General features: G+C 40.2%; 5 protein-coding genes across 6 annotated transcripts; 2 read left to right on the top strand and 3 right to left on the bottom strand.

The window, feature by feature from the left end:
* Positions 1-468: 468 nt before the first annotated feature.
* On the bottom strand, positions 469-13,548 carry LOC105949026 (elongation factor 1-alpha). Of its 2 annotated transcripts, none has more exons than XM_088817188.1 (3): positions 13,524-13,548; positions 1,798-2,275; positions 469-1,697 (listed from the first exon to the last, which is right to left on the bottom strand). In XM_088817188.1, exons 2-3 carry the CDS (start codon positions 2,257-2,259, stop codon positions 810-812), a joined length of 1,350 nt encoding a protein of 449 aa, XP_088673314.1. In that variant the 5' UTR covers positions 2,260-2,275; positions 13,524-13,548; the 3' UTR covers positions 469-809. The 2 variants fall into 2 exon arrangements, with proteins under 2 accessions (XP_088673314.1, XP_012827747.1); XM_012972293.2 differs by lacking the exon at positions 13,524-13,548 and adding an exon at positions 2,851-3,035.
* On the top strand, positions 4,381-7,201 carry LOC105949029 (Tetratricopeptide repeat (TPR)-like superfamily protein). Its single transcript, XM_012972298.2, has 2 exons — positions 4,381-6,234; positions 6,372-7,201. Exon 1 carries the CDS (start codon positions 4,870-4,872, stop codon positions 6,166-6,168), a length of 1,299 nt encoding a protein of 432 aa, XP_012827752.2. The 5' UTR covers positions 4,381-4,869; the 3' UTR covers positions 6,169-6,234; positions 6,372-7,201.
* LOC148771332 (elongation factor 1-alpha) lies at positions 7,476-10,025 on the bottom strand. The gene is made up of 3 exons (XM_012972295.2): positions 9,853-10,025; positions 8,711-9,185; positions 7,476-8,619 (listed from the first exon to the last, which is right to left on the bottom strand). Exons 2-3 carry the CDS (start codon positions 9,170-9,172, stop codon positions 7,732-7,734), a joined length of 1,350 nt encoding a protein of 449 aa, XP_012827749.1. The 5' UTR covers positions 9,173-9,185; positions 9,853-10,025; the 3' UTR covers positions 7,476-7,731.
* On the bottom strand, positions 11,219-13,654 carry LOC105949027 (elongation factor 1-alpha). The gene is made up of 3 exons (XM_088817189.1): positions 13,524-13,654; positions 12,477-12,958; positions 11,219-12,385 (listed from the first exon to the last, which is right to left on the bottom strand). The coding sequence occupies exons 2-3, from the start codon at positions 12,936-12,938 to the stop codon at positions 11,498-11,500; spliced, it is 1,350 nt and encodes a 449-aa protein (XP_088673315.1). The 5' UTR covers positions 12,939-12,958; positions 13,524-13,654; the 3' UTR covers positions 11,219-11,497.
* A 9,321-nt stretch (positions 13,655-22,975) lies between these two features.
* LOC105949179 (4,5-DOPA dioxygenase extradiol) lies at positions 22,976-24,426 on the top strand. The gene has a single exon (XM_012972466.2). The coding sequence runs from the start codon at positions 23,342-23,344 to the stop codon at positions 24,296-24,298; it is 957 nt and encodes a 318-aa protein (XP_012827920.2). The 5' UTR covers positions 22,976-23,341; the 3' UTR covers positions 24,299-24,426.
* Positions 24,427-25,603: the final 1,177 nt, after the last annotated feature.

Below are 25,603 nucleotides of genomic sequence, written 5' to 3'. Positions count from 1 at the left end.
TCTTTTTTCTATTACTTGTTGATACCATGTTTATACTATACGGAAATATATCGTGTATCGTTTACCTCCACATATCGTTAAAAAAAAAACGCAATTGTTATTTAAAAGAATGTGCTGGATATAGCAGAAAACGCCCGAATGCGCTGAAAATCTGGAAATCGAAACAAAATCACACCAAAAATATTCTGAAAATTACATAAATTACACGAAGATGGGCTCATATGCCACAATATTCACCCCTCTAATGTCTATCAAATTTTCAAATTCATAAATGAATCTTGTGTTTGCGAATCTCATAACACAATTATATGTATATGTATTTCTGGTTTAGGATTAATACGAGATAAAACATTACACTATTGATTCTTAAAATTCATAACTCCCTAATAATGAATAAATTTGAAGAGAATATGAGGCCAAGTAATAATAGAGAAAAAGGGAAAAAGAGCATAAGTAACACAGCATAAATTTGAAAGCTAAGGTCAAATAGTTCAATTCTAATCACTTGCAAGGAAACAACACAAAATTCTCGAGCCGCCCAGTATAAAACCGGAGCACCTCAAAACACACAACAGAATAAAACATTACTAAAATCGAAAAACACTGACTCGATGCTGTAGATCCCGCCACCGCCTGTCCAACACCCAATTCTGGGATTGACCACCCAAAAGACAAGGGAGTGAAAGGCAAAAGCAAAACCACAGCCGACAAAACAAAACGACAAATCTAAAAATGGAGTTTTCATGACAGAGTTTATTAAAAAGATAAAGTTCACTCGAACGAAAATTCGATTCAAGAACCTGCACCATTCACTTGGCACCCTTCTTGGCAGCAGCCTTGGTGACCTTGGCACCTGATGGGTCCTTCTTCTCGACACTCTTGATGACACCAACAGCAACTGTCTGACGCATATCACGAACAGCAAAACGACCCAAAGGAGGGTACTCTGAGAAGGTCTCCACCACCATAGGCTTGGTCGGAATCATATTGACCATACCAGCATCACCATTCTTCAAGAACTTGGGCTCCTTCTCAATCTCCTTGCCGGATCGCCTGTCAATCTTGGTCAAGATTTCCCTAAACTTGACAGCAATGTGGGATGTGTGACAGTCGAGCACTGGCGCATAACCGTTTCCAATCTGACCAGGGTGGTTCATGATGATGACCTGGGAAGTGAAGTTAGCAGCTTCCTTAGCAGGGTCGTCCTTCGAGTTGGATGCAACAAACCCACGCTTGAGATCCTTGACAGCAACATTCTTGACGTTGAACCCAACATTGTCTCCGGGGAGAGCCTCGGGCATGGACTCGTGGTGCATCTCAACGGACTTAACCTCAGTGGTCAGACCAGTTGGTCCGAAAGTGACGAGCATACCAGGCTTGATAAGACCGGTCTCCACACGTCCGACGGGCACCGTTCCAATACCACCAATCTTGTAGACATCCTGAAGTGGGAGACGGAGTGGCTTGTCTGAGGGCCTCTTTGGCTCAGAGATTAAGTCAAGAGCCTCGAGAAGGGTTGGGCCCTTGTACCAGTCAAGGTTGGTCGACCTCTCAATCATGTTGTCTCCCTCAAAACCAGAGATGGGAACGAATGGGATTTTGTCGGGGTTGTATCCGACCTTCTTCAGGTATGAAGACACCTCCTTGACAATTTCCTCGTACCTGCCCTTGGAGTACTTGGGTGTGGTGGCATCCATCTGTACAAAACAATTAATTCAGCATATTAGACATTATAATATAATAATAGACAAATAAGGAATAAAACTCAACGAACAAGAAGTATATACAATATATTACCTTGTTACAACAACAGATCATCTGCTTGACTCCAAGAGTGAATGCAAGGAGAGCATGCTCACGGGTCTGCCCATCTTTGGAAATACCGGCTTCAAAACCACCAGTGGTGGAGTCAATGATGAGAACAGCACAGTCAGCCTGTGAGGTACCGGTAATCATGTTCTTGATGAAATCACGATGTCCGGGGGCATCGATGACAGTGCAGTAGTACTTGGTGGTCTCAAACTTCCACAAGGCAATATCAATGGTGATACCACGCTCACGCTCGGCCTTAAGCTTGTCCAAAACCCATGCGTACTTGAAGGACCTCTTGTTCATCTCAGCAGCCTCCTTCTCGAACCTCTCGATCACACGCTTGTCAATACCACCTAGCTTGTAGATCAAGTGACCAGTGGTGGTCGATTTCCCGGAGTCGACATGTCCAATGACGACAATGTTGATGTGAAACTTTTCTTTACCCATAGTGAAAGGCTACAAACTGCAATTTTCAATCAAAATACATTAGTCTTCTAACAATTAAACTCTCTATATAAGCATAACCAGAATACTGTTTGAAACGAACAGATACATTTTTTTCGACAAAGAGCTGATTAATAAAAATTCATCTGTGCATGCATATATCCATCAAAGCAATTACAAACACGGTAAACACAAATAATACAGATCTACAGATTTATACAGATTAACCAATTCAACATCTTCACATAAATGGATTATAAATAAAAGCAAACCAATCCCTTAGGCAGGTGACATAAACACAGATCAAAACTCATTTCTTTCTAAATCGACGAGATTAATAAAGTCGATTGAATAAACGATTAAACAAGAGAAATTCATATACATGACCGGATATGGATAAAAAAAGCATTAAATCACAAATCTGAACAATCCATAATTAGATCTACAAATTAAAGACATCGGCATCGAAAATTGAACAAAAATCTAAAGCAAAATCCAATCCAATTTGAGAAACAAAGCAGCATACTTTTGTTTTGCAAAACGGATTCAAAAACAATAAACAGATCGAAGAAGAAAAATTGTAATGGATCTAACCTTGTAGGCAGATGTTAGAGAGAGAAAGAGAACGAGTCGCTTTGCCTACAAAACGGCCCTTAGCAGCAGCAGTGAAATACGGAGAGGAGTGAATTTCTAGGGTTTTGTGGATATATATAGCAACGAGGCGGGCAAGAGCTAGGGCTTCTTTTGACTGTAGTTTTTCGTTGCTGAATTTACTAAAACACCCTTTGATTCTTCTGGAATATTCCGAGCTAACGGTAACGGCCTAACGGGTGGGGGAGTGTAATTCTGGACACATTGTGGCGACATATTTCTTCATATTCTTTTTATTTTTTTTATTATTAGTAATTATTAAAAGTAATGATAATTCATATATAGTGTTTTTCTATGTCATCTCTTATGGTTGGGTATTCCAATTCTTGTCCTTAATTATGAAAGTCGAAGCTAAATAAATTAACATTAATTTTCATGTAACTTTGTTATAATTTACAAGATCCTATCGACATTCTAAATATCGATTTTTATTTATTCTTTGATTTTTTATGTACACTTTTGTATAGTAGCATGCTTCGATTGCTGATTATCCAATTTTATTTTATTTTTTCTTAGTTTTTACTTACACTATAGTATAGCAGCTTGCAAACCATGTGAAAAAACGTAAATCACACTATACTAATTAACCGTATGTGACAAGTTCTATCTAACACCGTTGACAAAAGGAAATTTGAATTTAGGTCAATTGACACAAACCCACTTGCAGAACTTTTGGAAAACGATAGTTGAATACATATTAAATTGCGATGATAATATAATTTTGGAAAACATTTTCTTGAATTATATTTTAGATATTAATATATTTATGTATTTTTTATATATATATAACAAGTAGGGGTGAGCAAGTCGGACCATTCAACCCGATGAGCCCGTTAAACTCGGTAAAAATCGCCCTGCTAGGACAGAACAGATAGGTCCATCTATAGGATTGCGTCCCGTCCTGCCCCGCTATACAGAACGACGTCGTTTTGGTTTATATTATATAGTATAATAAATTAATAATGTATAATACGAGAATAAAGTATCTCTTACATGTCAAAACTTATATCTATGACGACGACATCATCTTGTATTGTCTATGGTTATCTACTTTATTTTAAATTTTGTCTTATAAAGATTTGAATATAGTTACTATTTTTTTTTATGGTTAAAACGTATTAATTTTATTTACTCGTAACATTTATCATTGATATTATTCACGTTTGTTTCAATTGAATTTTTTTCGTTTTGTCATTCATTTTAATTTCTAAATAATTTTGCGTAAAACTTATAAATTATTAAAGAAAATATTTTTTTTAAATGACGACGTGTTTTGACCCGTGAAGATTGGGTTCCTAAACCCACAATAAACCCGTCGTTAAAATCAAGAACCGTTGATTGACGGGACGATGACGGGTTTTGCTAGAACATGCGGGTTTACGACCGCGCACAGGCCTAATAACAAGTGACTTTAAAAATTAAAGATTATTGTTAGTTTGCCCAATAAATCCTGCAGCCTCTAAATTAAGCCCAGCTCTAAAATGCAGCCCAACATCAGCATAATTCCCCAATACGACGTCGTACATCAATCCTCAGGTTCCCAATTCATCTTCTCCAAAGCTCCAATCTTCAAAACCATAGCCACCTTCTCCCCCCAAATCTCCGCCGCCTACGTCGCCATTGCCGCCACCGGAACCACCGTGTGTCACGACATAAGCTTCTGTAAGAACTGTTGTATCTCTGAATCTCGATTATTTCAGTTTCTCTGTACTCCATCGGAGAAATTTTGCCTTTAGATTTTAATTCTGCACTTTCTCTCTCTTCTTCCCGTGATTTGAAGTGCATTTAATGCTTTGATTGTCCATATTTGTTGCATCTCAGCCTCCATTGTTGTCTACTCTGAATTTCTCTACAAAAACTTTGATTATCCGATTTTTTTAGTTTTTTCCGTCGTCCACCAATTTCGAATCAACCTCAGCCCACCTCTCCTGCACTCATCTTTTTGTTTGGTAAATTACGAAAATGCACACACTGCGAAGAAATCAACTTCGCCATTTTCACTCCAATGGGACCTCTACATACAGTAACTTATATCTAACCCTTTCACAAACTCACAGTTCTTCCTCAAGCACAGTCCATAGGCAGTCAAATCCAGCCTCTCATTCCAATTCCTCCACACCCTTTTCTTTACTTCCCGATAAACGACAACCGCAAATCTCGTGTAGACTCTCCCACATTTCGTTTTATTCTACAAGAGTATATAAAGGTCATATACCAAGATCTTTGAGAAAGAGAATCAACAAAAGAGCAAGAATCGCAGCACAGCCCGTCCTGAACGAATCTCTTTATCAAGAAGCTGTATCCCGACTTCCTCCTAGATTCACACCCGAAGAGCTTCACGACGTAATATCCTCACAGAACGACCCCCTAGTGTGTCTCGAGCTTTTCAACTGGGCGACGCAACAGCACAGGTTCAGGCACAATTTGCTGACGTATCACATCACGATCAAGAAACTCGGTGCAGCTAAAATGTACGAGGAGATGGACTCCATTGTCAACCAGGTGCTAGCTATTCCTTCCATTGCTTCCGAGGCTCTTTATAATAGCATGATATATTATTTTACCGAAGCTAGGAAATTGGTTAGGGCTGTGAGTATATATAAGCACATGTGTCGCTCTAGGAAATTGGACTGCAGGCCGTCGATTAGAACCTACAACATACTATTTGCTGCACTTTTGAGTACGGGAAAGAATTCGTATATTAATCACATGTACATGGAGACTATACGGTGTTTGTTCAAGCAAATGGTTGATGACGGGGTCGAGCCCGATATTTTTTGTCTGAATTCTATGATCAAAGGGTATGTGCTTTCGCTTCATGTCAACGATGCCCTTCGAATTTTTCATCAGATGGAAGTGGTTTACAATTGCCAGCCTAATTCGTTTTCATATAATTATTTGGTACATGGGTTGTGTGCACAAGGCCGAACTGAAAACGCAAAGGAGCTTTGTGATAGAATGAAGAAAAACGGGTTTGTCCCGAGCAGTAAATCGTATAATTCACTTGTGAACGCTCTGGCGCTTGAGGGGGAAGTTGATGAAGCGGTGAAGTTCTTGTTTGAGATGGCGGAAAACGAAAGGTTAGCTGATTTTATTACTTATCGTACTGTTTTGGATGAAATATCACGACAGAAAGGGAATGAAGATGCTTTGAGGTTTTTAGAAAAGGTGCAAGAGAAGAAACTTGTCGATGGAAATACGTACAAAAAACTATTGTATGAACTGGAAGATGATAGTGGGAGTTCAAACTTCAGACGTTGATTCGAGTAATATGAATGAAGAGATGTCCTCTTTGATACGAACTTCCAAATTATTGCTTAAAGTCTTGTAAGTCCTACTTTATTTTTATCTTTTTAAATAAATGATCGAATATCATTTCCTAAATGTTCATACTGCTGCATGTATTTGGCTTCGGTGTGCTGTGCATATATATATATTTTTTTATAAGATAATTGCATTAACAGAAACGAAACGAACAAACATCAACAATGGGCCGACCTCCATTCCTGGGGATGAATCTGAATTTCCATTTAGGCCACAAACCCCAGTATCTAGGGATTTCTTCAAGGGGAACGAACAGCTGCTGTCCAGGGAAGAGAGCGATTCTTGCATTAATGCAGTCCGATTCAAAGATAGCATCTTTGAGATTTGCAAAGTTGATGAGTTTGCAGGCTTCAAGAACGGCACGAATCAGCAGCGAGAGAGTCGTGACGTTTGTGGGCTTTAGAGGAGGCAAAGACCACAGAAGGTGGCTGATCTTTTGGCTTTTCCAGTGGTCATCGTTGCATTTTGTGGCCATCGCCAGCAATTTCTGCAATGGGAAAGAGGAGGAAAGGAACCATGAGCAACTTTGTTTCTATTCATCCAAACAGATCAAATAAAACCGCTGCAAAAATGACAAGTTCATCACGAGAGGATTGAGAGATAAAGAAATTATTATTTTTATTCAGAATGAGAGCAAGCCAAGCCAAGCCGTAAGTGGTTCATTCCTAAAAGGATCAATACGAAATCGCCATTTAGAAATGAGGAGCCGCAAAAGAAGCAGTCAGTTTCTGGCAAAGGAAAAAAGGCGGTCGAGGTGGATTTTAGTAGGCAGAAGGTTGGAGGCCTTGCCACAGGAGAGATTTGGACTTTCAATGTACTGTGCATATTGCTGAAACTATATTGTTGACTTTGTAACTACTGAAGTAGTAAATACGTATTCTTGGCTCACAATACATAACGTCTTGAGAATCCTCGATTCTTGATCGTAAAAATATACGTAAAGAAGTATATTCGGAACGGTTCTGTATTATTCTCTGTGGCTGCAGCTAAGAGTACAAACACTTCACATGAATCCTATCCATGTCTATCTCCGTTTCTAACGTTATATTTTATTATATGATTAATAAGTCAGTTCATTTTGTGAAAAACTTCCAATTTTATACACATATTCTAGCCCCCAAAAAAAACCCCTGGTCCACCCCTGAAGACACATATATGCAAAATATATATTAAAGAAATCATCTCTGAAGAAAAATCATTTAACATAAACACGAATTAAGCAAGAGAAATTTTACGAAGCAATATTAAAAATCAAACCATAAATAAAGATGAAAGTATGTCTGTAAACCAGAGTACTGCATACGGAATTCAAATGCTGTAAATCCGCCACCGCCTGTCTAGTACCCAATTCTGGGAATGGATACCAAACATACAAGGCAGAAAAATACAACACAACAAGCAATATAAAAATCCAAATAAAGCATTGTAAATCAGAAAAAAGTATTTAAGACATAAATTATGCAAATAATATTCTCCAGCTGAACCGAAAACCGGCAAAGTTCACTTGGCACCCTTCTTGGCAGCAGCCTTGGTGACCTTGGCTCCTGATGGGTCCTTCTTCTCAACACTCTTAATAACACCAACAGCAACTGTCTGACGCATGTCACGAACAGCGAAACGACCCAAAGGAGGGTACTCTGAGAAAGTTTCAACAACCATAGGCTTGGTCGGAATCATATTAACCATACCAGCATCTCCATTCTTGAGGAACTTGGGTTCCTTCTCAATCTCCTTACCCGATCGCCTGTCAATCTTGGTCAAGATTTCCCTAAACTTGACAGCAATGTGGGATGTGTGACAGTCGAGCACTGGTGCATAACCGTTTCCGATCTGACCAGGGTGGTTCATGATGATGACCTGGGAAGTGAAGTTAGCAGCTTCCTTAGCAGGGTCATCCTTTGAGTTCGAGGCAACAAAACCACGCTTCAAATCCTTGACTGCAACATTCTTGACATTGAACCCAACATTGTCTCCTGGAAGAGCCTCGGGCATGGACTCGTGGTGCATCTCAACTGACTTAACCTCAGTGGTCAAACCAGTTGGTCCGAAAGTGACGAGCATACCAGGCTTGATCAGACCGGTCTCCACACGACCGACAGGCACCGTTCCAATACCACCAATCTTGTAGACATCCTGAAGTGGGAGACGGAGTGGCTTGTCTGAGGGCCTCTTTGGCTCGGAGATCAGGTCAAGAGCCTCAAGAAGGGTTGGGCCCTTGTACCAGTCAAGGTTGGTCGACCTCTCAATCATGTTGTCTCCCTCGAAACCAGAGATGGGAACGAATGGGATTTTGTCTGGGTTGTATCCAACCTTCTTTAGGTATGAAGACACCTCCTTAACAATTTCCTCGTACCTACCCTTGGAGTACTTAGGTGTGGTGGCATCCATCTGCACAAAACAATGAAATAAAATTATTATACATCATAATATAATAAGAGATAAGCATGACAAAACACAATGTATATATACAATATATTACCTTGTTACAACAACAGATCATCTGCTTGACACCAAGAGTGAAAGCAAGAAGAGCATGCTCACGGGTCTGTCCATCCTTGGAAATACCAGCTTCGAAACCACCAGTGGTGGAGTCAATGATAAGGACAGCACAATCAGCCTGTGAGGTACCAGTAATCATGTTCTTGATGAAATCACGATGTCCCGGGGCATCGATGACGGTGCAGTAGTACTTCGTGGTCTCAAACTTCCACAAGGCAATATCAATGGTGATACCACGCTCACGCTCGGCCTTAAGCTTGTCCAAAACCCATGCGTACTTGAAGGACCTCTTGTTCATCTCAGCAGCCTCCTTCTCGAACCTCTCGATCACACGCTTGTCAATACCACCTAGCTTGTAGATCAAGTGACCGGTGGTGGTCGATTTCCCGGAGTCGACATGTCCAATGACGACAATGTTGATGTGAAACTTTTCTTTACCCATAATGGATGCTTAACTGCAATCATATCAAAATTAAATGAACAAGTCTGCATAAATGATAAAGAATAACAGATACCAAATAGAATCACTAAGAACTCATAGATTTTCAGCAATTATAAAAATATATCATCAAAATCACTCCGAATACAAATAAAAGGAAACTAATCTATCAACAGGCTAACATCATTACAAACATAATTGAGAACCCAAATTGTAGTTCATGAAACAAATTGACCGCATAACATACATCAAATTAAAAATTAATGATTCTCAAAGGAGACATTAAACATAAGATCAATACACACATGAACATAGATTTCAATAACTGCAAGGACAAAATTATTCCAAACTATGTTATTCTGCTGACAAAATCATGATCGGCCGTACGCTAGCTTCTTCAAAAATAATAAATTGAGACATGAAAACGCATACAAAATCGGCAAATACTCAGATCGGCTTCTAAAGAAAAGATCTAATTTTTTTCATCAAAACAGAATCGGCAAAAATTAATCAAACAAAAGGCAAACAACAGATTAAATCTAATCGAAACAATAGCAGTCAATTCAAAAATTATAAATCGACGAAACATGCAAACAACAGATTAAATCTAATCGAAACAAGAACAGTCTATTCAAAAATTATAAATCGACGAAACATGCAAACGAAAAGAGAGAAGATCATACCTTAAAATCAGAGAGCTGCTAGAGAGAGAAATAGCCTTCGCTGAAAACCCTAGCCGCAGAAGCAATCCAGAGAAGCGAAGAGCAAAGTGAGGTTCTGCAACGAGGATTCTGTGGGTTTATAAAGGGGTGCTGCTAGGGCTTATGTTGGAAACTTTTGGATGTAAATTACTATATTGTCCTTTTATAGATCCTTTTGGAAAGGGTATCTAATTAAGTGCGCTGAAGGGTATTTTTGGCATCCAAATTAAACCTAATTTTTTTCTTTTTGTATTTGTTGTGTGATTGAATAGTCTTACTTTCTTTTTCTTTGTGGCCAAGGAACAATTTTTATTCACTAGATTTAATTCTAATTAAGAATTGTTATGAAAATAAATATATGATTTATTATGATTTTTTTAATCACATTAATTAGTCTTTGATTTAGATTATGCTTCTTGATAGTGAAAGGTCTTTTTTTACTAATTATGCATATACGTGTTAGCCAAGGTCTTTGTTTTGTAATTAGGTCAAACCTCTCTATAAAGTAATAAACTTAGGATTAGTAAATCTTGTTATTTTTTCCTCAAAAAAATAAAATCTTGTTAATTTTTTCCTCAAAAAAATAAAATCTTAATAATTAATTTTCCAAAAAACTATCTTGTAATTTTTATTATGGAAATATTTGTTAATTTTGTGGAGTAAAAATGACACCGAGTAATATTAATAATTTTCAATAAGTAATCAAATTTGGAGTAAAATAAACTAATTCCACTCTCTTAAATGACATTTTTTTTTTCACTTTTAATCCGCCGTGAAGATTGTACTACATACGTGAAATCCCCTTAACTCGTTCCCTTCTTCACCTCAAGAATCGGAGTTTCCCCAATTTGCCATAAACCCTAATTTTTCCTACTTAAAATTTCTTAATCTAATTTCTCAAATCCCCAATTTTTGCTTCGTCAAACATAGAAATCACTCATTATATAATGATAAATTAACTGACTTCAACTATACATCAAGTTGAAGAAAAGGAAGACATGTTTGAAAATCTTTCTTATGCCTCGATAAACCATGTCGATGGGCTCGCCTAAATAATTGTTTCTCTCGGTCCCAACTCGGTGAGAACATGTTAAATTATTACGAACGAGCGATAGATTGCATACATTTTCGCTTCATCCGTAAGAATATTCCAATTTAGCTAGATACAAGAATAAGGCATTGAACAAGAAAAAAAATAAAGGTATTTGGATCTAAATGGAAGGATTACAAATGATTTGAGCAAGCTCTATATCAAATACTTTCAAGAAATCGAAAACCGGAATTATATAACCTACTAGCAATCAGCAAGATACAGCAAACTGTATGAAAATCAAACATAGACCAAATATAAAAGCAAATCAAAATTAAATATTAAAGCCCATTAAATAATTCAGTACCACAACGAAAAACAAACCACCAAAACTGAAACAAAGTTTCAATGCTGTAAATCCTGCCACCGCCTGTCGAGTACCCAATTCTGCGAATGGCTACCAAACATACAGGGCAAGAAAATACAACACAACAAGCAATATAAAGGACCTACTAAAGCATTAAAAATACAAATAGAGTTTTTAAGACGCAAACAAAAGTCATGGGCAGAATAAGGATAACCGAAAACCAGCACAGTTCACTTGGCACCCTTCTTGGCAGCAGCCTTGGTAACCTTGGCTCCTGATGGGTCCTTCTTCTCAACACTCTTGATGACACCAACAGCAACTGTCTGACGCATGTCACGAACAGCAAAACGACCCAAAGGAGGGTACTCTGAGAAGGTCTCCACCACCATAGGCTTGGTCGGAATCATATTAACCATACCGGCATCACCATTCTTGAGGAACTTGGGCTCCTTCTCAATCTCCTTGCCCGATCGCCTGTCGATCTTGGTCAAGATTTCCCTAAACTTGACAGCAATGTGGGATGTGTGACAATCGAGGACTGGTGCATAACCGTTTCCAATCTGTCCGGGGTGGTTCATGATGATGACCTGGGAAGTGAAGTTAGCAGCTTCCTTAGCAGGGTCGTCCTTCGAGTTGGATGCAACAAACCCACGCTTGAGATCCTTGACTGCAACGTTCTTGACGTTGAACCCAACATTGTCTCCTGGGAGAGCCTCAGGCATAGACTCGTGGTGCATCTCAACAGACTTAACCTCAGTGGTCAAACCAGTAGGTCCAAAAGTGACGAGCATACCCGGCTTGATCAAACCAGTCTCAACACGACCGACGGGCACCGTTCCAATACCACCAATCTTGTAGACATCCTGAAGTGGGAGACGGAGTGGCTTGTCTGAGGGCCTCTTTGGCTCAGAGATTAAGTCAAGAGCCTCGAGAAGGGTTGGGCCCTTGTACCAGTCAAGGTTGGTTGACCTCTCAATCATGTTGTCACCCTCAAAACCAGAGATGGGAACGAATGGGATTTTGTCGGGGTTGTATCCAACCTTCTTGAGGTACGAAGACACCTCCTTGACAATTTCCTCATACCTACCCTTGGAGTACTTAGGAGTGGTGGCATCCATCTGAACACAACAATGAAATAAAATTATTAGACATTATAATATAATAACAGATAAGCATGACAAAACACGATGTATATATACAATATATTACCTTGTTACAACAACAGATCATCTGCTTGACACCAAGAGTGAAAGCAAGAAGAGCATGCTCACGGGTCTGTCCATCCTTGGAGATACCAGCTTCGAAACCACCAGTGGTGGAGTCGATGATGAGGACAGCACAATCAGCCTGTGAGGTACCAGTAATCATGTTCTTGATGAAATCACGATGTCCGGGGGCATCGATGACGGTGCAGTAGTATTTGGTGGTCTCAAACTTCCACAAGGCAATATCGATGGTGATACCACGCTCACGCTCAGCCTTAAGCTTGTCCAAAACCCATGCGTACTTGAAGGACCTCTTGTTCATCTCAGCAGCCTCCTTCTCGAACCTCTCGATCACACGCTTGTCAATACCACCTAGCTTGTAGATCAAGTGACCAGTGGTGGTCGATTTCCCAGAGTCGACATGTCCAATAACCACAATGTTGATGTGAAACTTTTCTTTACCCATGTTGAACCTTGAAAAATGAACTGCAGCAAGAGAATAATTATTGTGAGACTACTGTAATTAAGGAAGTCAACATAACAAATCCATGAAGATTAATATACAAGGATTGCAAAAATCACTTAAATTTGCATAAGTGAAAGCAAATAATCTGCATAAATTACAAGCATTCAAACACAATCACAACAGCATAGAACGTAAATAGAACTAAATATAAAAACAGAATATTGGATGCTATTTATTAAACAAAATTGATTCACAACAGCATAGATCGGATAATCTGCAACCTTATTCACAGCTTTCTATTATTTTATCTTCAATCCTTTGAAAACCAGGAATATCTAATTTCGGTCAAAATTAAAATTTTCAAATAAAAAACAAATCGAGGCATGAAAAATCGCATCAGATGCTCAGATCGGATTCCTAAAGATTAAATCTAAAATTTTCAAATCAAAACAAAATCGACATAAATTAATCAACAAAGACAAACAAAGGACTAAATTCCCATCGGAACAAGAACATACAAGCGTAAGATTGAATCTATGAACATGCAAAGCGAATTTGAGAGGAGGGGGAGGAGAAGAGATTTACCACAGAGAGAGAAAAGAGCCTTCGCAGAAAACCCTAGCCGCAGATGCAATTCAGAGAAGCGAAGAGCAAAGTGAGGATGGCAACGCGAATTCTGTGATTTTATAGTGGGTGCTAGTAGGGCTTATGTGGGAGGTGTTTTCCGATATTTACTATATTGACCTTTCTTAGGTCTTTTTCCAAAGGATCTCTATTCAGGGCGGCCAAGGGTAGTACCGGTATCAAAATAAAAACAATATAATTTAGGGGTTATTGACAGTTCGGCCCCTTGAATTAGGGGGTCTATCATTCTACACGCTAACACTACAGAAATAGCACTTTGCCCCTTTGAGTTACGCATTATTTCAATTTACACCAAAATAGCGTTTTGCCCCTTTGAGTTAGGTGTTGTTTTCAATTTACAATCTAATATTACAAAAATAGCTTTTTGCCCCTTGAATTAGACTTAATTCAAGATTGCAAATAGTGTGAAATCGGGTTAGAGGCGGTTAGGCACCGCTTCATGATTACTTGACGCAACGCTTATTAATCGGCTATAAAACGGAAATAAATCGATTCTCAAATTTAATAAAATATATATCTGAAGATTATTTATAAATACTCAAAAAATATAAAAAGATATTTAAAGATGGTTCTATCCCAATCGTTTTATATACCATAATAACATAATAAATATTTAACAATAATAAGAACAGAATACAATTAAAAAATACAAATCTTCCGCATTCATTCAAAATTAGACTTGAACATTGCAAGCATAACATCATTAGGTCCTTTACAAAAATAATTTAAGTGATTAACATAACTAAGAATCTCGCTCACCAGACCCAAAGTCAAAGTCCGTTGCAAGCGGTCTAAGAAAGGCCCAACTCCGCTCCGCAAACTCGACTGGAGTAAACGACAAAAGAGGATGATGGAGACCTGCGGATTGTGAACGGCGCTCGGGAAACTCGTCAGGACTAAAAAGGTCGGGGAAAGTACGAAAAAGGAGATATAAATACACCGACAGACGTTCCAGTGGCACATTAAATGCCCTGACAATGGCATTTAATGTCCGAATGACCAAGTGCGGTCAGAAAGTCGGGGAAAGCCAGGCGAAGAGTTCTCTGTCATACATAAATACAAGAAGCCTAGACATAGAGAAATCATCATAACCCGGGCCACCCGGGCAAAAGTGATAAAGCGGCCGCTCAAACCCACCCGTCCTAAATTCAGAGACTCTCGGAGAACGAGCCAAGCCAGAGGGACACTATAAATGGAAGCCTGCACCCATCAAGAGGGCCATGTTCTTCTTATCATTTCTTACGCAATTACATATCACTAAAAATAATTGAAACTACACGTGATCCGATACTGACTTGATCCTCGGAGTTCTAACTCCGGCGTCAGTTCAATTCTCTTTTTTCCCAGGTCAACTCCATTTCAATAAAAGAAGTCATTGGGCCACGTTCCTTTTGAATGTATCACAAATCATAACTCATTTTTTCGCAACCCAATTTTTTTTATTAATTTATCAAAACAAAATGACCGATTTTGACGCGACTCCAATATTTTACCATCTCGGACCACCTCAAACCGCCTCACAGGGCGAAAACCCAAATTTGAAACTTTTATATTAAAATTTTAAAGTTGTTGGACTGTGTCTGTCTAAAAAACTGATTGATTGACGCCTCGATCGATTTTTCCGACACTTATTTGAATATAGGCTAAAGTAAAAAAAGCAACACTTGGCGTCCTTTAAATAGGCGTTTGGTCATTTTACAACCTCATATTGCAAAATTCAGTACCCATTGAATTCACATTCACTTGGCAAGTTGCACCCCCTCAAAATTTATAATTCAATTTCAATCTAGAAAATTATTTCACGTGAATTAATTTTTGCTTTTTTTTTTTATTTATTAGTGTTATTCCTTTTTAATTTTCTTTAATTGTTATTAGAGTAAAAAGCATTTTACCTCCTAAATTAAGACCCGTTTTGCACTTTGCCCCCCAAACATTTTTTTTTGCAAAAATTTACCCAAACTCGATATTTTGTGGCACAGTGGCTATTTCCAGGTGAGATCCACCGGAATCTGATACATGTGCAAACCACGTGAGTTTGAAAGGGGCAAAGTAGTCTCTTCACTTATTTTTTCTCCTCAACCATAACACTTCGTTCTTTCCCCAATTATTTCTTAAATTCTTTCACATTTTGCAGCACGCCAATGGCTTGTCTCATTCAAGGGACACTTGTTTGAAAGCCCACCATGAAAATGGCTAACACCGCCGTGGTGGCCTACGGCAGCGCCGCCGCTGCTGAAATCCCATCTTTCACTTGTTTCTTTGCCTTCCCACTTCACACCAGCTTTCTCTCGTCACCAATTTTCAAAATCCGAGCAAGTGCTCCCTAAATTGGATTTTGATTCTCATATGGGTTAATAGCATTTCGCCACCTAGATTTTGCCCGTTTTTGCACTTTACCACCTTAACTAAAAAAAGTTGCACAAGCACACCCAAACTCACTTTTTTGACGCACATAACCACCTAAGGGGAATATTCCGGCGAATCTTCTAATTTTACAACGCATGCGCGATGCACATGCTTAATGGATGGGTTTTTTGGTCATTTCCCCTCAAAAATTTTGTGGGCCCTCTTTTTACTCTTTCTTCTCCTTCTCTCTCTTATTCTCTCTCACTATCTCGCACACCCACACACATACAGACATCCCCCATCATCATCTTCTTCTTATGTTCTTTCTTTGTGCTTTTGTAAAGAATCAATCTTTTCCCAAAAGAAACTCCCCGAGCAATGCTGTGAAGTATAAATCGTAGGTTTGATTCCATTATTGACCATTTTTTCAATCATGTACAAAGCACCATCCACCTTTACAAGCACAAATGGATGTCCATTTTTCAACTTGTAAGTAAAATATATATATATATATATATATATATATATATATATATATATATATATATATATATATATATATATATATATATATATATATATATATATATATATATGACTCATATTGTAGTAAATATCATAAATTATACAGAACATGTAGATTAAACATGTGGAAAGAAGCATAAGGTACAAAACATAAAGCATATGGTACAAATTATCATCCTAGCATCATCAAAATGGAATTCCACTATTTTTCCTATTTCATTCAAAATTAAAATTGGATAAGAAAAAAAGCTTGTAGCCGGGACAAAGCGATGGCGGTGCATGCCAACTTGAGGCGGCTTTTAAGGAAGGCGTGATACTACTCAAAATTTACAAGAATAATTGGGGATGGGCCCACCACCGCCTCAATCTGTCACCGCGGATTATCATGGTTACGATTGGAGTTGGCTTCGATCTTACCGATTATTAGCGTATATATTATATATATTACGTATATTATTATTATTCTTATTTATTATAGTTACCTTGTATAATAGGTTACCTTGTGTAGTAGGTTAGGATTTCCTACATGTAACTATATATATGATTAATATACGTGAGAGATATGATTCTCTCTTTTCTCCAAATCTATTTTTCCTATATGGTATCAGACACTAGGTTAACCTAGCCGTCACCACCCCTTCTTCTCCATAGCCGTCGGCCCCCCTTCTTCTCCATGGCCGGCGACGCTTCTTCTCCCTCCACCGCCCCTCTCAATCCTTTTCACCTTGCTCATGCCATCTCTAATATCAAATCTTTTATCCCCGTTACTCTAGATCTGAAAAATCCCAATTATCAAAAGTGGAGCCACTTTTTCACGATTACCGTCGGTCGTTTCTGCCTCTCCAATCTTCTACATGGAAAACCCCGACCGGATTCGATTTCTGCCGATGAATGGCAGCGCACCGACTATCTCCTCCAATCTTGGATCTACGGCACCATCTCCGATGATCTGTCCAGCATGGTTCTCTAAAAAACCTCCACCGCCAGTGATCTATGGACCGCCATCTCTTCTCTCTTCACCGATAACAAAGATTATCGAGCCATTCAACTTGAAGAAAATTTCAAGTCCCTCAAGAAAGGCACTCTCTCCATTCACGATTATTGCCAAATAATCAAAAGTCAAAACCACGGCGGACAACTTGGCCGACGTCGGAAATCCAATCTCCAACAAATAACTCGTCCTACAAACCCTACACGGCCCTCCGAAAAATTACGGGACCGTCGTCAACCTTTCTACAGACTCGATCGCTTCTTCAGATGGAAGAAACAAGAATTTCTTAACCGGAGCAGACCGCTGCTGTTTTCTACGTCTCCAACGCGAACTGTCCATCCAACAGTTGCAACGGTTTCTGCAACAGTTCTCGCGGAGGTAGTTCTTCGCGCTATCACCGCGGGGGTGGCCGATCCAACCGTCGCGGAGGTCGCAGCACTAACCGTCACCCCATGCAGCACTACGGCTACCATAATGCTCATGGCGAATCTCAACTCTGGCGCATACCTTACCGACAACCGTCAATTCTGGGATCCGCTCCAAATACATCGGGCCACACATCCACTCCAGCGGCTCAAGCCTACTTTACTGGACCACCTGAACCCTACACCGGCCACTCGGCTCCTACTCAGGTTCATCTGCACCAGCAACCATGCCACAACTCTAACAGTTTCATCAACCGTTGCAACAGTTCCTGCAATAGTGCCAACGTGGTGGATCTCGCAAACCGTTTGAATACGGTGACACTTCAGCAGCCTACTGAGTCACAGTGGTTCATGGACAGCGGGGCGACCTCTCATATGGCACCACACTCAAGTAATTTCAATTTTATTTTTAATCCTGGCAGTAATTTCCCCAAACATGTCGTCGTCGGTAATGGTTCCACCCTCTCCATAACCCACATAGGCCACACAATTCTTCCCACCACTCATTTCCGCCTCACAAATGTCTATGTCACACCCAATATCGTCAAACACCTTATCTCTGTTCGAAAGTTCACCCGCGATAACTCATGTTCGGTTGAATTTGACCCGTTTGGTTTTTCTATGAAGGATTTTCGGAGTCGAGTCGAGATTTTCAGGTGCAATAGCTCCGGTGACCTATATCCATTTGGCGTCCCTCCCCCCACCTCACCTCCCGCTGCTTTCCTCACTGTCGCAACACCTTCGTCTCGCACTCTTTGGCATCGGCGTCTAGGTCATCCCGGCAAACACGTCATGTCCCGTTTATTTTCTAGCACTTTTATTTCACATAATAAAGACCCTAGGGAGTCTCTTTGTAATGCCTGTCAATTAGGCAAACATTTTAGTCTACCATTTTTTTCTCAAAAATCTACTACTGTTGCTCCATTTCAAATTATTCATGCTGATTTATGGACTTCTCATGTTTCTAGTCTTACGGGTTTCAAATATTATCTTGTGTTAGTTGATGATTTTACCCATTATTTATGGACTTTTCCTCTTCGAAATAAATCTGACGTTTTTACAACCTTTGTCAATTTTCATACACTTCTCAAAACTCAATTCCAACATCCCCTGAAAGCCTTACAAAGTGATAATGGTCGTGAATTCAAAAATGCGGATTTTCAAAACTATTTCACTAAACACGGCATCCTAAATCGTTTTTCGTGTCCCCACACCTCTCCTCAAAATGGACACGCAGAACGAATGATCCACACTATAACTAACATGATTCGATCCCTCATCTTTTAAGCTCATCTTCCTCCTACTTATTGGGTCGAAGCCCTTCATATGGCCACACACTACTCAATATCTTACCTATCAAAACCACACAAAACCGGACTCCTCACGAAGCTCTTTACCTCATCAAACCTACATACTCTCATCTTCGAGTATTCGACTGTCTCTGTTATCCCAACCTCACCGCCACCACACCACATAAACTCGCCCCCAGTTCTACTCCTTGTGTCTATCTCGGTCACCCTTCCTCTCACAAAGGCTATCGTTGCCTTGATAGATCCACTGGCCGAATCATAATATCTCGTCATGTTACCTTCGACGAAACTCACTTTCCTTTTGCTGAGTCAACTCCCCCAAAAAACACACTTCCTACCTCTGCTTTGGACGAAAACACACCTTCCATGTTCCTCCTCCCTCAGACTTCGTCTAACTATTGCAACAGTTCCTCCAACTGTTCCAACAGTGAACCACCATGTTCCAACAGTTCGTCCAACAGTCCTATAACACAGTCAACACCTGTTTCACCTGCAGCACCACCTCTCGACCACGACCAGCTCACAACCTCTTCTCCTACTTCCACATCTCTTTCTCCTACTCCCACACATCCCCCACCCCCCCTGCTCACCCTATGGTGACTCGCAGTATAGTGGGCATCCACAAACCCAAAGTCCATTTTTCTCTCGTTGCGTCCTCTACCTCTTCCATTCCCACCAACTATCGCCAAGCTCTTCTTGACCAAAATTGGCGAAACGCCCTGATTGAGGAATATACCGCTTTAATTAAAAACAATACTTGAAATGTTGTGCCCCACCCCCCGTTTACTAATGTTATTTCTGGTAAGTGGATATACAAACAGAAACTCAAGTCTCATGGCTCCCTTGAGCGATACAAAGCACGGGGGTTGTTCGTGGGTTTCACCAGCAGGCTGGCATCGATTTTGACGAGACTTTTAGCCCAGTTGTCAAACCAGCCACTGTTCGAACAGTTCTTAGTATTGCTCTCTCGCGATCATGGCCAATCCACCAGCTGGATGTGAAAAATGACTTCTTACATGGCAATCTCTCTGAAACTGTCTACTGTGAGCAACCTCCCGGATTCGTCGATCCATCTCGCCCCACTCACGTGTGTCGTCTCAACAAAGCACTCTACGGTCTCAAGCAGGCACCACGTGCTTGGTACAAGCATTTTGCATCTCACATTACTACCATGGGGTTCAGAGAATGCAAGTCCGACACTTCACTCTTTGTGTGCTGTCGCAACAGTTCACGCGACTGTCGCAACAGTTCATACGCCTACCTTCTGATGTATGTCGATGACATTGTACTTACGGCCTCCACACTTGAATTGCTCCGCTCTATCATCGCTGCCCTTAATCAAGAGTTCGCAATGAAGGATCTTGGCGATCTTCACTACTTTCTCGGCATCTCAGTTACTCGCTCGTCGAATGGGCTATTTCTCTCTCAACGCAAGTACGCCGACGAGATACTAGAGCGTGCACACATGGCTTCTTGCAACCCTTGTCTTACGCCGGCTGACACAAAGAGCAAGTTGTCTTCGACCACTGGACCCCCCGTTGCTGACCCTACTCTTTATCGCAGCCTTGCCGGTGCACTGCAATACCTCATGTTTACTCGTCCCGACATCTGCTATGCTGTGCAACAAATATGTCTATTCATGCATGATCCGAGGGAACCTCATATGGCTGCTCTCAAGCGTATCTTTCGCTACATTCGTGGCACTCTCTATCACGGCCTTCAGCTCTCTCCCAATCCGGACCTCTCCCTTATCGCTTACTCCGACGCCGATTAGGGTGGCTGCCCTGACACTCGTCGCTCGACATCGGGCTATTGTGTTTTCCTCGGCAACAACCTCATATCTTGGTCCTCCAAACGACAGGTCACTACTTCTCGATCGAGTGCGGAGGCCAAATATCGAGCTGTCGCAAATGCCGTCGCCGAAACGACTTGGTTACGCAACCTAATTTCTGAGTTGCTATGCCCACTTTCGAAAGCCACTATTGTCTACTGTGACAACGTCAGTGCCGTCTACCTATCCAGCAATCCTATTCAACACTCTCGTACGAAACATGTGGATATCGATATCCACTTTGTCCGAGACAAAGTTGCTTTTGGACACGTTCGAGTTCTTCACGTCCCATTCGCCTACCAGTTTGCCGATATCTTAACGAAAGGACTCCCTACTCAACTGTTCCAACAGTTTGTCTCCAGTCTCCAAGTCCTCTCCTTTCCCGTTTCGACTGCGGGGGTGTATTAGCGTATATATTATATATATTACGTATATTATTATTATTCTTATTTATTATAGTTACCTTGTATAATAGGTTACTTTGTCTAGTAGGTTAGAGTTTCTTACATATAACTATATATATGATTAATATACGTGAGAGATATGATTCTCTCTTTTCTCCAAATCTATTTCTCATATACCGACGTCGTTGCGTTGTACGGTGGTGCTGTTGTGATCGGGGGAGGCGGCCTCATGCAGGAACCGCTAGAATGCCCACTCCAATGAGCTCCAATTCATCCCCACCATTTTCGACGAGGACGCAGCGACGGCAGCGGACGAAGATTGATTCTTGACAAAAGCACAAAGAAATAAGAGGAGAAGAAGATGATGATGGGGATGTCTGTATGTGTGTGGGTGTGTGAGAGAGAGAAAGAAAGAGAGAGAAAGGGAGAGAGAGAGAGAAAACAGGCCCCACAAAAATTTTGAGGTGAAATGACCAAAAAAACCCTTCCATTAAGCATGTACATCGCGTGCACCGGAAAATGAAAAGATTCACCGGAATATTTCCCTTAGGTGGTTATGTACGTAAAAAAACGGGCAAAGTCTAGGTGGCGAAATGCTATCTATCTATTGAAATTCAGATTTCTGCTATCTTCCTAAAATCTCGATGTGCAGATTTCGTTTCTCTTATTATTTATCATTCAAATTGAAACCTAGATAATTTTCTAAAAACCTAAAAGTGAATAAAGAAAAAAAAATCTCTGAAGCAGCATCATCAATTTGTTTGGGGGACAAAATTACAAATTCTAAAGAGGGTCACAGTTGAAAGAAGAAGAAGAAGAAGAAGAAGCGGGGAGGAGGGAGGACGCATAGACCAAATCAGTGGATTTTTCGGCCACTCCGCTTCCACCAACGCCACCATTTATGACCTCTTTAACCTCTTCCTTTGTGGAGAGATAAATCTTCAAACTCAATTTACCTGCCTCGTCCTCAAGCCCACGGACACACACACAAGGCTGAGAAGAAGAACAAACAACAGTTGATTTATGAAGAAATATAAAAAATCGTAGTGGGGAAGAGTTTGGGATTTTTTTAGTAGCCGACGGGATGGTGGCTGATTTCTTTTATTTTTTCTTTTTCTTTTTTTAAATTTATTTTTAATGATTAGTTTATATTTTAATATATATATATATGTATATATATATATATATGATATAAGTGAAGGGACATATTTACCCCTGTAAATTTCACATGCAACGCACATGGTTTCCCATTCCGGTCAAAATTGCTGGAATATTCCTTTTAGGAGGCACCGTGCAATGAATTAACGAGTTTAGGTAAAAACATGCAATTTTTTTTTATTTGGGAGGCAAAGTGCGAAACGATTTTTAGTTTAGGGGGCAAGCTGCTTTTCACTCTTGTTATTATTATTTTTCTTTTCTGTTATGTATTAATCGACTATAAAGAATAATCGATTAAAGAAACTGCCTACTAAAATCACCCACTAAAATCGTAATTGAACAATGAAATCAATTTCGAAAGTAACAAACAACCACAAAAAAATGACTACAAAATCAAGGAAAACCAACGTTTTTTTATTATAGTGATTTATACAGATTGAATGGTGGACTTATAGTACCAGAACAAAAGGCCCACTATCATGCTCCAAGCGTAACATGCAGCAATACAAGGAATCAATAAAACAAAATCCAAAAATGAATAAAAAATTGTCCATAAATTAAACGAGTTTTCTATTGGGATACAATTAAAAAACAATCATGGTAACTGGTGAGCTGTCTTGGCATTTTTCAAACGTAAGCACCAACGTAGGCAGAGTAGGTACAAGAAAATGGAAACCGACCCGAGTAAGCAATCGAATCGCGCATTAAAAGAAGAAACGGGTCAAAATCAAAACCCGGTGATTCTGCAGAAAGAAAGAACCCCACGGAATGCACACAAAATCCCTCTTCTTTATATACGCAATCGGATGCCTCTGTTTCTGCATCATCTTCGCCCTAATTAATTTCTCAAACCCCCAAACACAATTCTCCGACGAGAAGAAACCGACCATGGCGGCGGCGGCGGATAACAACAAGGCAATAAAGTCAATGAAAGACACCTTCTACATATCCCACGGCTCACCGACGCTTTCAATAGACGATTCCCTCCCCGCACGCCACTTCCTCAAATCGTTCCAGCAGAAGGTTCTGCCGGAGAAACCTAAAGCAATCCTCATAATCTCCGGCCACTGGGAAACCTCCGAACCCTCGGTCAACGCCGTTACCGGACCCAGCGAAACCATATACGACTTCTACGGGTTTCCGGATCGGATGTACCGGCTGAAATACCCGGCTCCGGGAGCACCGGAATTGGCTAACCGGGTTAAGCAGCTGCTGATCGGATCCGGATTCGGATCTGTCCACGTGGACAAAAAACGCGGGCTGGACCACGGCGCGTGGGTACCGCTCATGCTGATGTACCCGGACGCGGATATCCCGGTGTGCCAGCTGTCCGTCCAGACGCAGAAGGACGCCGCGCACCATTACCGTTTAGGGCAGGCGCTGGCGCCGCTGAAGGACGACGGCGTTCTGATCGTCGGATCCGGCGCCGCCACGCACAACCTGAGGAAGCTCGACCGCGGCAGCGGCGATGCGGTGGCGCCGTGGGCGGACGAGTTCGACACGTGGATCAAGGATGCGCTGCTCGAAGGGCGGTACGACGATGTGAACGACTACGAGAAGAAAGCGCCGCACGCGAAGGTGGCGCACCCGTGGCCCGACCACTTCTACCCGCTCCACGTTGCCATGGGCGCCGCCGGCGAAAACACCAGAGGTGAGCTCGTCCACCATAGCTGGAGCCTTGGGACGCTCTCCTATGCTTCGTACAAGTTCACCGAAAAGCCCTAAATTTTAGGGCTTTTTGATTTTTTTCTGATTGATTTGCTGATTTCGTTCATGAATCTATCTTGTTTGTATCTGTAATCCATTTATTCCACGTGAAATTTGAGTTAATATATATTTGTAATTTTTCCAAAGTTTAAATTGTGCAATGGCATATTTGGTACCGGTTTAAAATCTACCGTAAAATTCGATGGGCTCGGTTCCAAGTGTCGAACTAGCCAAGTATATTATTATGAAACAAAAAAATGATCGTAGTCTATTTTTCAAAAGCTTCTGCAAAATTAGCAATTTCCGTAAAATTATGTAAGTGTTCAATTTCGAATATATGAAAATTAAATAAGATGCCGAAGAGTGTTTTAACATTCAAATTGAGTTCTTATCGAACCAACGTCTTAGAACGAGTGGAATCGTGGTATGGAAAAATGTTGGGAATTCGAGCATTTTTTTTATGAGTGTTTCAAATGTCATTTAAAGGCCATTTAAAATAAATAAATTACAGCTCTTAATGACGTGAATTCATCGATTAAGGTCCAATTACTTATTCAAATTTCAAACGTAGAAAATGAGGTTTAATGAGCTCAAATGCACTAAGATAGTAAAATCTCAAGAGTCAGAATCGATATTACACATTTACACTTGATGAATCAAATAGCAAGCATACGAAAAATGGTTTAGTGAGGCCAATTGCAATAAGATAATAAATTTTTAAAAGTCCAAATTGATGTTGTGCTACTAACTTTGGGTAGATAGAACGGGAATACGATGGTAGGTAACTGCACGCGAGTAGGTGATTGGGGTCGGAGTACCTGTCGGATGGGCTTGTAAATCTTATTAATTGAATTGAGTCATTAGTTGATGACCTCGTACATGGATCAAACCTTTTAGATAAGTCAAATACTTATTTGTTTATTGGGCCCGTCCAATAAAGAATATCACAAATCTATGTTACATCTGATACATATACACCGAGTAGATTTTTATGGATCACATATACACAAGATCCCATAGTATGGATTACTCAGAGGGTGTTTGGCTAAGCTTATTTTAAATAGCTGATAAGCTCTTACGTCTGATAAGATGTTTTAAGAGCTGATAAGCTGTTATATCTTATTTTTACGATTAATTTTTAGAGTGTTTGGATAATGAGCTTATTTCCTATTTTTACCCATTAAAAGATCTTAAATAAAAAGGTGGGGTAGAGGTACTTATTTAAAAAGATCTTATTTGCTCTCCAACAACTTATTTAAAAAAAAAAATTAAGATCTTTTTCTAAAAATTTACCAAACACTGTGGAAGAGCTTCTTAAACATC

This window comes from Erythranthe guttata, chromosome 4 (genome assembly GCF_056151865.1).
Source record: "Erythranthe guttata isolate IM_541 chromosome 4, IM_541, whole genome shotgun sequence".
NCBI lineage: Eukaryota > Viridiplantae > Streptophyta > Magnoliopsida > Lamiales > Phrymaceae > Erythranthe > Erythranthe guttata.
This window is presented reverse-complemented; position numbering and strand designations above follow the sequence as displayed.

Bases quoted from the DNA above. Each gene is read 5' to 3' on its own strand.
- LOC105949026 (XM_088817188.1), bottom strand. From the start codon at position 2,259: ATGGGTAAAGAAAAGTTTCACATCAACATTGTCGTCATTGGACATGTC. The intron at 1,698-1,797 runs GTAATATATTGT...TGTTTTGTACAG, and splicing joins TGATCTGTTGTTGTAACAAG to ATGGATGCCACCACACCCAA.
- LOC105949029 (XM_012972298.2), top strand. From the start codon at position 4,870: ATGCACACACTGCGAAGAAATCAACTTCGCCATTTTCACTCCAATGGG.
- LOC148771332 (XM_012972295.2), bottom strand. From the start codon at position 9,172: ATGGGTAAAGAAAAGTTTCACATCAACATTGTCGTCATTGGACATGTC. The intron at 8,620-8,710 runs GTAATATATTGT...TGTTTTGTGCAG, and splicing joins TGATCTGTTGTTGTAACAAG to ATGGATGCCACCACACCTAA.
- LOC105949027 (XM_088817189.1), bottom strand. From the start codon at position 12,938: ATGGGTAAAGAAAAGTTTCACATCAACATTGTGGTTATTGGACATGTC. The intron at 12,386-12,476 runs GTAATATATTGT...TGTTGTGTTCAG, and splicing joins TGATCTGTTGTTGTAACAAG to ATGGATGCCACCACTCCTAA.
- LOC105949179 (XM_012972466.2), top strand. From the start codon at position 23,342: ATGCACACAAAATCCCTCTTCTTTATATACGCAATCGGATGCCTCTGT.